Source organism: Morone saxatilis, unplaced genomic scaffold (genome assembly GCF_004916995.1).
Source record: "Morone saxatilis isolate NCDOM2014 unplaced genomic scaffold, NCSU_SB_2.0 Contig23, whole genome shotgun sequence".
Lineage (NCBI taxonomy): Eukaryota > Metazoa > Chordata > Actinopteri > Moronidae > Morone > Morone saxatilis.
Window position 1 is genome coordinate 8,878,064 of NW_023339796.1, and position 11,761 is coordinate 8,889,824.

At 40.5% G+C, this 11,761-nt stretch overlaps 2 protein-coding genes across 3 annotated transcripts; both read left to right on the forward strand.

The window, feature by feature from the left end:
• Positions 1-3,923: 3,923 nt before the first annotated feature.
• On the forward strand, positions 3,924-6,496 carry bcl10 (BCL10 immune signaling adaptor; the record flags this gene model as incomplete). 2 transcript variants are annotated; one of them, XM_035671493.1, is given in 3 exon segments in its annotated part: positions 3,924-4,189; positions 4,700-4,988; positions 5,108-6,496. In XM_035671493.1, coding segments are annotated over 3 exon segments (747 nt in total). In that variant the 3' UTR covers positions 5,515-6,496.
• Positions 6,497-7,378: 882 nt separating this feature from the next.
• mcoln3a (mucolipin 3a) lies at positions 7,379-11,761 on the forward strand (the record flags this gene model as incomplete). The annotated part of the gene is given in 12 exon segments (XM_035671494.1): positions 7,379-7,706; positions 7,790-7,957; positions 8,048-8,201; positions 8,471-8,552; positions 8,629-8,725; positions 8,866-8,965; positions 9,135-9,247; positions 9,786-9,935; positions 10,069-10,170; positions 10,275-10,397; positions 10,527-10,733; positions 10,838-11,761. Coding segments are annotated over 12 exon segments (1,665 nt in total). The 5' UTR covers positions 7,379-7,478.

An 11,761-nucleotide genomic window follows, 5' to 3' on the forward strand; every position in this document is an offset into this window, starting at 1 on the left:
TAATATGAAATTGTGTGTGACCAGGTGGGCCGCCATTGTTTCCTGCTACGCACAACCAATTAGCACAACCCAGCTTGCAATACGTCACCTCCGCTGGCTCCGACAAACTGTCATTGTGACGACCTTAATGCCAAACTTGAGGTTTCAAAATGATACTCCACAAACCAATGGCTGACGTCGCGATAGGTTTACACTTGGTAAGATGTTTGCGTCTGCATCTTCCCAACCTGAAATGAGGAAGTGAGTTTTGTGGACAAAATCACAAGGTTGTGCAGAATTCACTGGAATTGGTTGAATTTGCTTTATTAGTTGCTGTCATAACATCTCAACTTCCTGGAGGGACTTAATAAGTGTAAAACACATGCTCACTTCAACCGTAAAGGAAAGTTTTAATACAAATGATAAACTATAGGTTTGTGTTATTTTACCTTTACAGTGCAGTACTTACAGTTTCTTAAAGTTGACTTCAAGTTACCATACATTTGTTGTGTTAAGTCAGTAGGTCAAGTAATCATCTCAAAATAATTCCAGCTGTTATTTACTAGAACAGATTTTCAGTGGGAAATTGTTGGAATTACTTTGGAAGCTTCTGATCAGCCAAATGTAATAATTTGGAAGCTAATTTGGAAAGCACCGGTTTTAATTGGGAGTGAACCTCTATATAAGGGCTTTAGCTTAGAGTGGGTCCCTTTTTTGCCCTTGATACCATAGGAAAATCATAGCAACGTAGCCAAGACCAAAAGAATTGTGACCCTTCACAAGTCTGGTTCCTTGTTACAAGCAATTTCCAAGTCACTGAATGTCCCATGAGCATCTATGAAAAACATTCATCTTGGAACCACATACACACATTCAGGAAGAAGGAGGAAATTATCCACCAAGTTTGAACAAGCCTTGTCCTGAAAGGTTCAACTGAACCCCAAGACAACCACATAGGAGCCAGTGAAAGAGTTGAGGAACAAGCTACCAAATCCACTATTAAGAGAGCCCTACATCACAAAGGCATGACTGGCTGTATGCACAGAAGACAAAGACCTCCATCCATGTTTCTGGGGTTTTTTTGTTGCTGGAAATGGGACTGGTGAACTCCATAGAATATAGGCGTCATGTGGAAATAGGATTATCTGGAAATACTAATGAAACAGTACTATCGAATAAAAGCATTAATAAAGTCGGTATTCCAGCAGGACATCGATGCTAAGCATACCGCCGAAGTTGTGACGACAACAAAGTAAAAGTATTGGAGTGGCCATCACAAAACCCGGACCTGAAGCCAATTAAGAATTTGTGAGGTTCAAGTGAATCAGCATATGCTGGTCTCCTTTCCCTCCAAGTCATTTAGTTAGGGTTACAACAACAAACAGGCTCTTGGAGGCTCTGCCATAGCCTGTAGCTATTGTAGGTAAACTAAAGTTACATTCACATTGTGTGATGCAAAAAATAAATGTGAAACAACCAATGAGAGAAGGGAGGTGTGGAAATCACTCCGTACGATTCCTTAAAATGAGTCTGCATCCGAGAATGGGTAAAAAAAAAAAAAAAAGGAAGGGAAAAAAATAACTATCAACAACATCGACAACAACATTGTTCCTGACACGAGCAAAGAAGAAATGCAGAATTTACAGCAGAAGAGCCTCACCACATCTCTGACATGTGAGATGGCCGTTACCATCTTTCAAGAATCAAGATCGGCCCAGGGCTCTCCAAAGAGGAGCGTAATCCATCTGTGTCGGATGCAATTGAAAACTCTCTGCATAAGTGGGCTTTGGAGCCGTACAGAATGCAAGGCTATCAGGGCTATGTGTTCAAGTACAAAACCGGTGAGCTCTAGCTGTATCAGAGGGATGAGGATGAAACAGTGGGGCCTCTGACTGCCGTAGAGATGCTGAGTTCCAATGACTGTGCGGTGATACCGAATCAGCATACCTTAACCAGCCTGATTGGGCATCAGGCATTTGCCCCTGTATAAATGCTGGAAAAGTGTCCGACAATATCATGAAACATCCAACCCACTCAACTCGAAGACTGTTTCACTTCCAAACTAAGATGACCGGGATCAACAATAGTTACTACGCCAAAGCTGTCAGCTCCACCCTCCATTATGACTCCTTATCTCAGCTTCTTTGCAACTTTTGGAAACTCTTGTTGTCATTGTTTGGTTCCTGTTCGTTGTTGTGTTTTTTGTTTTTGTTTTTTTTAAGCACATCAACCATGTGAACACAGGTTGATTGAGTGTTTAATATTGTTTGTGTTTAATGGGTGCTATTTAGTTTGTTTCAAATCTTGATCTTCTCTCCCTGGGCCACCTTAGAAGTAAGACCAGCAGTGCTGGAGGTGATGGGGTGGAGGAGGAGCGTTCCCTCAACAAGACTGATGAGGGACTGTAAACCCTTATGTACAGTAGATCCAATGACCAGTGCCAATATTGGTATCAGGCAGCACCGAAGACCATATCTGACCAAGACACAAGTAGCCTCCCTTCTGTTTGGTTTCACCTTCTTTTGTTTGCTAGACAGGCAAAGCATTACGAACTAATCAAACACTATAAAAGTAATGGTTTAATGGTTATATTGGCTAATATCTGGATGGAAATGGTTATATCTCCAACACAGATATGAAGTGATTGGATTAGTCATGGCTTCCAAAAAGGGAGAAATTTAAACAATAACAAAGAAAGGGAAACAGAGTAGATATAAGCTGTGATGAAATTAGGGGAACGAGTGTAAGTCAGTTAAGCTAACCAGTTTCCAGTTCAGGCTTCATTCAACTTGTTTTTAACTCGTCGCACCAGTCCAGTGCATCATGCATTTGCATCTCCATTACAATTATGAGATGGGGGACATCTGTGGACATGAAAGTGCAAACAGGGACGTGGGAGAGAAACTAAACTAAAACCACAGAGATCCAGTTAGAAGTTACCAAAGTACTCAACGCTTGCTCACTGAGATGTTTTTTAATAGAGAAATGTGACTCATAGCCTTAGGACAAGAGATTGTTGCAACACAGCTCTGTTATTTCCCATTATGCAACTAATTGAATCTTTTGTAGGAGCTGCAGGGTAGATCAAACTGTCAAACCCAAATAAAAATCCAACAACACCAACCTGCCTTCCTCCCTACTTAAATCACAGCGTATCTTTCTCTCTACGTTGCCTACTGTTTCACTGGGCTTTGAGTTTCCTAAATCCTAAATTGCCTGTTATGCTGTTTGTGCCATCAACATAATTATAAAGATAAAAGTAGTTGAGGTGTCCTATTGTACCAGACAACAAACTGCCATTCATTTGAAATAAGTAACATGTCTCATGTAAATAAATGTCCCTAAATAAATTATCTGTTGCTGATGCAAGTTTGCTTCTTTTTTTCTTCTTCTTTGTTTTAGGTCTGCCTCACCAAATTTAAGTGGATATCTGATTTCAAGAAACATGCACGCTCAAGGAAACATCGAGAGGTGGGCATTAAACTTAATGTATACTTGGTTATTATTCTCTATAAGTATTTGCTGGTATAGGCACACAATTATCAATCTGAACTAACCTGGTATCTCCAGACTAATGTGAATTAGTCAGTTAATTTTCAATTTATCAATGGTTGCAGACCAAATTGCTTGCTCTGAATGCAATTGCATAGATCTACAACCAGCCAGAGCAATGACACATGGCATAGCACAGTGACACATGCAACTTGGGGCAGTGCTTGGTCTGTTTTCAAACAGGAAAAAAATGTCTGCCTTGTCAAACTCTATCAAATTACAGCTAAACACTATACTACATTACAATACTGTTTCTGAAAACATTCAAGGTGAGACATGGAATATAGCTTTCCTTTTTATTAGGACAGCTGAAGATAGACAGGAAAGGGGGTAGAGAGAGGGGGGATGTCACGCTGCAAAGGGCCACAAGTTGGATTCAAACCCAAGTTTGATTTTTTTTTTTTTTTTTTGAGTTTGAGACAGAAAAAAAACTTGAATGGACAGTGGATACGGCACCTTCTGACGACAAATAATGGACAGCCACATCTGTTAACGCTCACGGTTCATTTATTAATGTCGTTTATTTCACTATTACTACCTTACTAACTTATTTTAGTCGTCGTTCGTTACCCGGAACACCTGGATTTTCACTCCGCGGGTGAGAGGGATGGATGTTCCTCATCTCACTGAAGATGAAATGGCAGAGATTAAAAAAGACGTGAGTACGATAATTCAGCCTCAAACTCTCTACCGAATAAAGGTTCACTTTTTCTTGGGTAAAGTGTGTGGGGAAATACGAGGTCGATTTGTGGCTCTGCAGACTTTATGTGTGCCTTGTTTGGCGTTAAAGGCCTGTTAAAGGAGGAAATACCCCACCTTCTTATTTGCCCTCATCAGCACTCAGTCCTCTGTAGGGTTTAACAGTATGTTGAAGCCACAGTTTAGAGGTTGAGTGCACTTTTTTCTTTTGTTATCACAAACAGTCTGCCTTATTAAAAGCACCACCAGAAGCTGAAACAGTGATAGACAACTCTGCGTTATGTAGAGCAGAGACAGACCAGGTTAAATAAGTGATTTCAGACCACCTGCTTTAGGTTTTAGTGAATATAACCTACAGTAAGTCTTTAGTTTGAGTGATAACCTGCAGATTCGAAAGAGTCACCCCTCTTGACGCCCCACTTTGTTCTCCCTTTGCCTCTCCCACATGCTGGCTGTGGGGTTTTCCCAGGTGCTGACCAGACTGCGGCACTACCTCTGTGATAAGATCAGAGCCGAACGCCACCTCGACTACCTGCGCTCTCGCAGGATCCTCACACGAGATGACGCGGAGGAAATCAGCTGCAGGTCCACGCAGACCAAGAGGACGGCCATGTTGTTGGACATCCTGGCCGAGAACCCCCGGGGCCTGGATGCCCTGACTGACTCCATAAGAGAGATGCGCTCGCAAAACTTCATCATCACCAAGATCACGGATGAGGTGCAAAAGGCCAAAAACGAGAAGCTCGAGTCCCTCAGAGGTTAGTAGGCCGAGGCACGGTGACATCTGTTGTGTATATCAACTCTGTTATATCTTCTGGATGCTTTATTTCAACTTTCCTTTCCACCTTTTCCTCTTTTATCCATCACTCCGCAGCAGGGGCTTCCAGTTCCTCATCTGACAGCAACCTCAGCTCGCCCAGCACAACCAGCGACCTCCCCTCAACGTTTTCAAACAACTCCACCCTCCTCTTCCACCCAGACGGAGAGCGAAGCCCCTCCACTTCGAATGTAGTAGGCTCGCTCAGTCTGTCCTCATTACAGAAAGGTGCAGACATGCCCTCTGGGGCTAGTGCTAGCATTGGTGTAGTATCCTCCACGACCTCCTCCAGCCTCCCGAGGCCCGGAGACCCGGGTGCTCCTCCGCTGCCGGATGAGGTAGTGGTTGAATCCCCCTCCAACATAGACGGCGGAGCGCCGGGGTGCACCAGCAGCGGAGGGGACCCGAACTTCCAGCCGCTCCGGTCACGCTCGCTCACTCCGACGTCACACAGGAGCATCTTTTAATGCCACTTCTGAATAAGACAGTGCTCATGCAGTTAAAAGGGACGGACCAGCAGATTCCTCCTATACGAACATTGTTATTATTATATACTCTCATTGTTGTCTCGCACTCTTTTTGGTGTTGCTCTTGCCTTTGATTAGGCGGTCAGAGAGAAATTGCTATACATGGAACATACTACTACTATAACAATTAGCTGTTTACAAGAGAAAATAGAGACAGTTTGTTACTTGGGCAGGGGGTATAAAGTTTTAAATACTTAAACCAACAACATTAAACATAATGCCAACACAATACCTGAATTTTGTCTGCAAAACCCTTTTCTTATTCAATAGAAGAACCCACATGTCTCAGATGTCGAATATAAGCAGCTGTACAAGAACTTCCTAAATAAAATACAGTTTAAAAGTAGCAAGAATTATGATATGAATCAGAAACTGTCTGATCAGTATTTAAGTAAAGAAGAATGCAAATTTGAGCAAGCGTTCGATGCCAGCTTTCGGTACTTAACACTTTTCCGCACATGCTTCAAACACATTTCGGTGCATTGGCGTTTGATACCCATGTCGTGAGCTGGGAAAATCTGACTCATGCACTCCTACCTTGCTCCTCTTTCATCTAACATGTGATTTCCTGATAAACCGTAAAGTGTGAAAACACAGCAGCTACAGTTTAGGTGCACTGAGAACGTTTTATACACTGGAATGACTACTTGAGCCTATAGTATGTGTGTGTGTGTGTGTGTCAGTCTGATCTCATAAGACGCTGCCTGTGACCAGCGGGATGTATTGCCAAAAATGATGATTTCCAGTTCATTCTATGCAGCATTAAGTCAACAAGGAGTTGCTTTACATTTTCGTCACTACACAAGTCTTGAATCACAACTCATTGTGAAATACAAACGATGTCCTGCTTGTTACTTCGTTCTCTGGTCATGTACAATCATCTGTTGCATACTAAAGGTTTTCTGTATGAATTCAACTCATGTTTTCTTTCTTTATTGGTGACAACGCGGTGGTTTAAAAACAAAAGGTGGGGTATCGTTATTAGATAGTTAGGACATATTACTAAGATAGAAATCCTGTAACCTTTGACTAATTTGCTTTCTATTAATACTGTCTCTACTCTTGATTGCTCTTGCAACTTAATATTCATGAAGTGAAATTCAGATTACATTCTTGACAGATTGCCAACGCGACAGTATCAGTGTATGGTTGTGCGGAGATCCTGTAACTGTGGAGCTCTATTTTGGTTTTGGAAAAACTGGAAAAGCTTAAAATGACGCAGAGGAGTGACAGTCATTGTGGTAAAGGCTGGTGAGGTGACTGCATCTGCAAACAGATCTTCATAGACAGCAGAGAAGCCCAGAAGGGTTAGACAAGATACTTTGTGGCAGGTAATTCATTTATTATTATCATTATTATTATTGTTATTACCTTTTCCTCACAATTTGTAGCCTTTTACTCTAATATATGTAGATATATTCCAGCAAAGAGTTGTTAAAATATATAATTACACTACAATAATATCTGCAATACAACTGCTTTTAACTTTAGTTTGCTTTTTCTTTAAATTTAAATTTAAATTTTAATAGTATATGTTAAGTAATTTGTTACATAAGTTGTAAGTAAGTTGACATTTGCTATATATAACTGCTCTCTGTTGCAGGCAGGTCTGTTTCAATAACCCTTTGAGCTATAAATGGATAACTGATTATTTTTGTAGTTTGTAGAGCATTATAGCTAATTTTAGCGTCATTAACATGGACTACAAACTAACATTTTAGAGATTTTAGAGTGACACTGACAGACACAGTAAGCACATGCAGGAGAACCAGTTTGATAAACATCAGAATGACTGGAATGGTTGTACTCTTACCTAATCTTCAGCACATTTCTGATGTGTCTTCTGTGAAACACATAACCGTCTCCCTTAAAAATAGTCAGATTCGGGTCTGTACTTCAGTATAATGGAGGACTGCGAGCAGCTGTTTGCTGGGAGGTCAGAGGAGAGGAGGCTGAACGGCCACTGCAGATGCAGCGCTCACACTCAGAGCCTGGAGTCAAAGGTGGTGGAGGACTTCAGACGGAGGCTCAAGTACTTCTTCATGAACCCCTGTGAAAAATACAGAGCCAGAGGTCGCAAACCATGGAAACTGATGCTACAAATACTAAAAATCGCAATCATCACAATCCAGGTACTATACATAATTATTTGGTTAGTTCTTGGCTAGATGTCTCTTGGTCTGAAATGTGTATGTTTTTTTTTTATCTGCTTCAGTTAGTCTCTTTTGGCCTGAGCAATGAAATGATGGTCACCTTCAAAGAAGAAAATCTGATGACATTCAGACACCTGTTTCTAAAAGGATACAAGGACCACCGGCTGGGAAGCTTTGCACTGTACACAAAAGCAGATGTGTGTGATCACATCTACTACGTCATCGACAGGGTACTGACATTTGAGATTTAATTTCATCGCAAAAATGTATAGTTTTATTGCATGAAGAAAAGTTTAACTCTTTCCATATTCATTCTCCAGTACATCGACCTCCACAACCTGACAGTAGGTAACCTTGCATATGAGAGGGTTGATGGAAAGTACACTCCTCTGTCTGTCTGTCAAGAGTTTTACAGAAACAGCACAATCGATCCTGGAAATGAGACCTTTAACATTGATCCACACATTGACAAAGGTAAAAACAAATTGCTATTTAAAGGCATAAACAGGTTTTATTTATGTACCATAACTACCTTGTGTTGCATACATTTTTGATTTTGTGTGGAAGATGTATTTATGGAAGCTGATTCATGGCATGAATGGAAAATAATCGCAATATGGATTTACTTGTGACTCCGTTAAAAGAGGAAGCTTGTACTCTAATATGCTGAATAATTCCTCTGCTGAACCATCCAATGACTAACTGATCTAACATTGTTTATCGCCTGTATTTCCTCCTCACAGATTGTATTTCCATATATCCCATGCAGTCGTTTGACAACAGCAGTTTGGCGTCGCACGTGAACTTCTCTTTAGATTTCAAAAGGTGACTGAACTGAAAATACTGGTTTCATGCCAGGCAATAAAGAGTGCCTTCTGCTAATATATGTTTGTGTGACCAGGCTGCTATCAGTGAGCATCTACCTAACCCTGAAAACCATCAATCTGCAGACTGTGCGCCACCACGAGCTACCAGACTGTTATGACTTCCATATAATGGTTGGTGACTACATCTGAATAATGCCAGATGCGGGTGGCTTCTGGCTGATATGACTAGTTAACAAATGAAAACATACATGAATACATGAATAATTTGTGTTTAACTTGCCACTCACTAACTCTTTCTTTGTTTTACACAGATCATGTTTGACAACCGTGCACATAGCGGGAAGATAAAGGTTGATGTTGTGAATGATGTAAGAATTTATGAATGCAGAGACTGGAATGTGGAAGGCACTTGTAAGTTTGAACCCAAACTCAATTTTATATACTTCCACATACTGTATATACCCAGACAAATATATACAGGTTATTGGTTCAAAGGCCAGCAAGGGGCACAATGACATTATTCTGTAACCAGTAAATGCAACATTTAACCTAACCTGAGATCTGTGACTCTGTTTTCCAGCTGATAAGAACGATTATCTCCTCTTGTCCTTTGATTCTCTGGTCATCCTCGCCTGCTTCACCTCTCTCATCCTCTGCATGCGATCTGTCATCAACGGCATCCAACTCCAGTTTGTAAGTTAACAAAATAAATGGATTATTACACTGACCACTGATGGATGTACAGGATTTTAGTACATTTCAGCTATATTTACAGTTAAGCCATTAGGTAATTCATTCAGTGGACTGTAGCTATATCGGACACTGAGGTCAATTTGAGTTTACATTATACAGTTAATGGTGGGTGTTTTAGAGGCTAATTCCAGTAATTTTAGACTCAGTATATTTAAATTTGACTACTTTTAAGCCAATAATGAATAAATTAAGAATAAATAAAGGATTCCGTTTTTCAGAGTGGAAAAGGCTTTAAACAGCATTCAGATATTGTTTTGTTTGTTTGTTTATTTAAGGAGGGACAATGCATATGAATTAACATGAGGAGGATTTATGTAACGTTTTTTGAGGGGTTTTTAATTGTCACCTCATCATCAAATAAAAAGTACAAACTTCTCATAAAGTGTTATATTGTGGTAATTAAGCAACTGCCATGTGTAGAGATGAATCCTGGTTTGTTGCATATCTGTTTTACAATATCTGAGTTTCTCTCATGCAGGAGTTCAACATATTCTTCCACGCATACTACAATAAAATTGTGACTTGGTCGGACCGCATGGAGTTTGTGAATGGCTGGTATATCCTCATCATTGTGAGTGACACACTGACTATCGCTGGGTCAGCTCTCAAAATTGGAATACAAACAAAGGTTTGTTTAGCCCTGGCTATGATTTTATTTAGATTATTTACTGGTTGGCTTTAAGAGAAGCCTGGAAATCTTATGTATGCAGCATCATATATGAAAATGAACTTAATTAATTGTACTTTCTTTCCTCTTGCAGTACCTGACAAACTATGATGTCTGCAGTATCTTGCTGGGAACAGCCACAATGCTGGTCTGGGTCAGCGTGATTCGTTACCTTGGCTTCTTTAAGAAATACAATGTAAGAGCTTCCATGACACTGCTCTTTGTTTTAGCCTAATGCATATACTTGTCAAACGTAGCTAATGCATATCCAGAGGAACTGATGCCTTCACTCCTTTCTAGATATTAATCTTAACTCTAAGGGCGGCATTCCCAAATGTGATCCGATTCTGCTGCTGTGCGGCCATGATCTACCTCGGGTACTGTTTCTGTGGTTGGATCGTCCTTGGGCCTTACCATGACAAAGTATGGAAATTATAATTATAATCTATTTCAAGTGTCAGTGTGGCCTGATACATTCCCAGAAGCATGAATGAGCTTTGTTCTTTTGACACTGAAATATTAAAAGTTAATTATTTAAACTGTTTCGTCCAGTTCCGAACACTCGACAAGGTAACAGAGTGCCTCTTCTCCCTCATCAACGGGGACGACATGTACGCCACCTTCCTGAAAATGAGAGACAAGAGCTACATGGTGTGGCTTTTCAGTAGAATTTACCTCTACTCCTTCATCTCCCTCTTCATCTACATGGTGCTAAGCCTGTTCATCGCTCTCATTACTGACACATATGAGACCATCAAGGTCAGTCTGACTCACCTGAGACATATTCTTAGAGAGATGTTTTCAGGTCATCGTTTCTATTTATCCTTTGCGTGTCTTAATACTATAAAATGATTCTTGTCCAGCATCACCAGCAAGAAAAGGTGCCAGTGTCCCAGCTTCAGGCCTTCATAGCAGAGTGCAGGGACCAGCCTGAGTCTGGAAGATACCAGACTGATGAAGAGCCAGCTTCCTGCTGCCTCTCTCCATGCAGCTGCTTTCGATGAAGTGAGAAGATGTGGCTTTTACCACTGACAAGTGTGGACAATATGTGGCATATCACGAGACTGACAAAGAGTCCAGAGTGTCTGCACAGGCATTTGATTATACTGATGCGTGATAAGAATAACTTCTTACTCAACTTACTTAGAAGTTATTTTCTACTTGACTTGCTAACACTACTGAAGTAAAATCACCATTGGAGATTGCTCAGCGGACCAGTTAGTTATATGATCACCAGTGAAATAGCCTGATGGTAATAATTTGAATGCACTAAAAACCAATTCGTCCTCAGTTCAATGCTTTAAGAGTTAATGGAGATAAAGATTTCTCAGAGATTACCTGATGAGGAATTTTCTCCTAACTGCACAAACAGCATAACTTATGAGCACTATGAGTATCCTAAATGTACTATATAATGGTAAAAAGCTACTCAGTTAAAGTAAAGTTCATTGCAAATGGTTGATTTTTACAGAGCCCCTTAAGTCCCCGAAAGGAAATATCTTTATCTTGTGCACACAAGTTATTATCTTATTGGCACAAGTTACTTATCTTGTGCCCATAAGATAATTTACTATAAATATGCATATGCATCTCTAACGGAGACTCTAATGGAGAGAACTCATATAAGTTGTATAAGTTTTATTTTCACCTCTGGACGTCATACCATGAAATTCTTGCTGCACTTGCTGAAATCTGAATGTCTGCCAGATTCTGTTTGGGGCATGGACACTTTGGTAAAACGGGTGAATAACAGAAAGCTATCTTTCTCAACTATCTTATCAACCAGC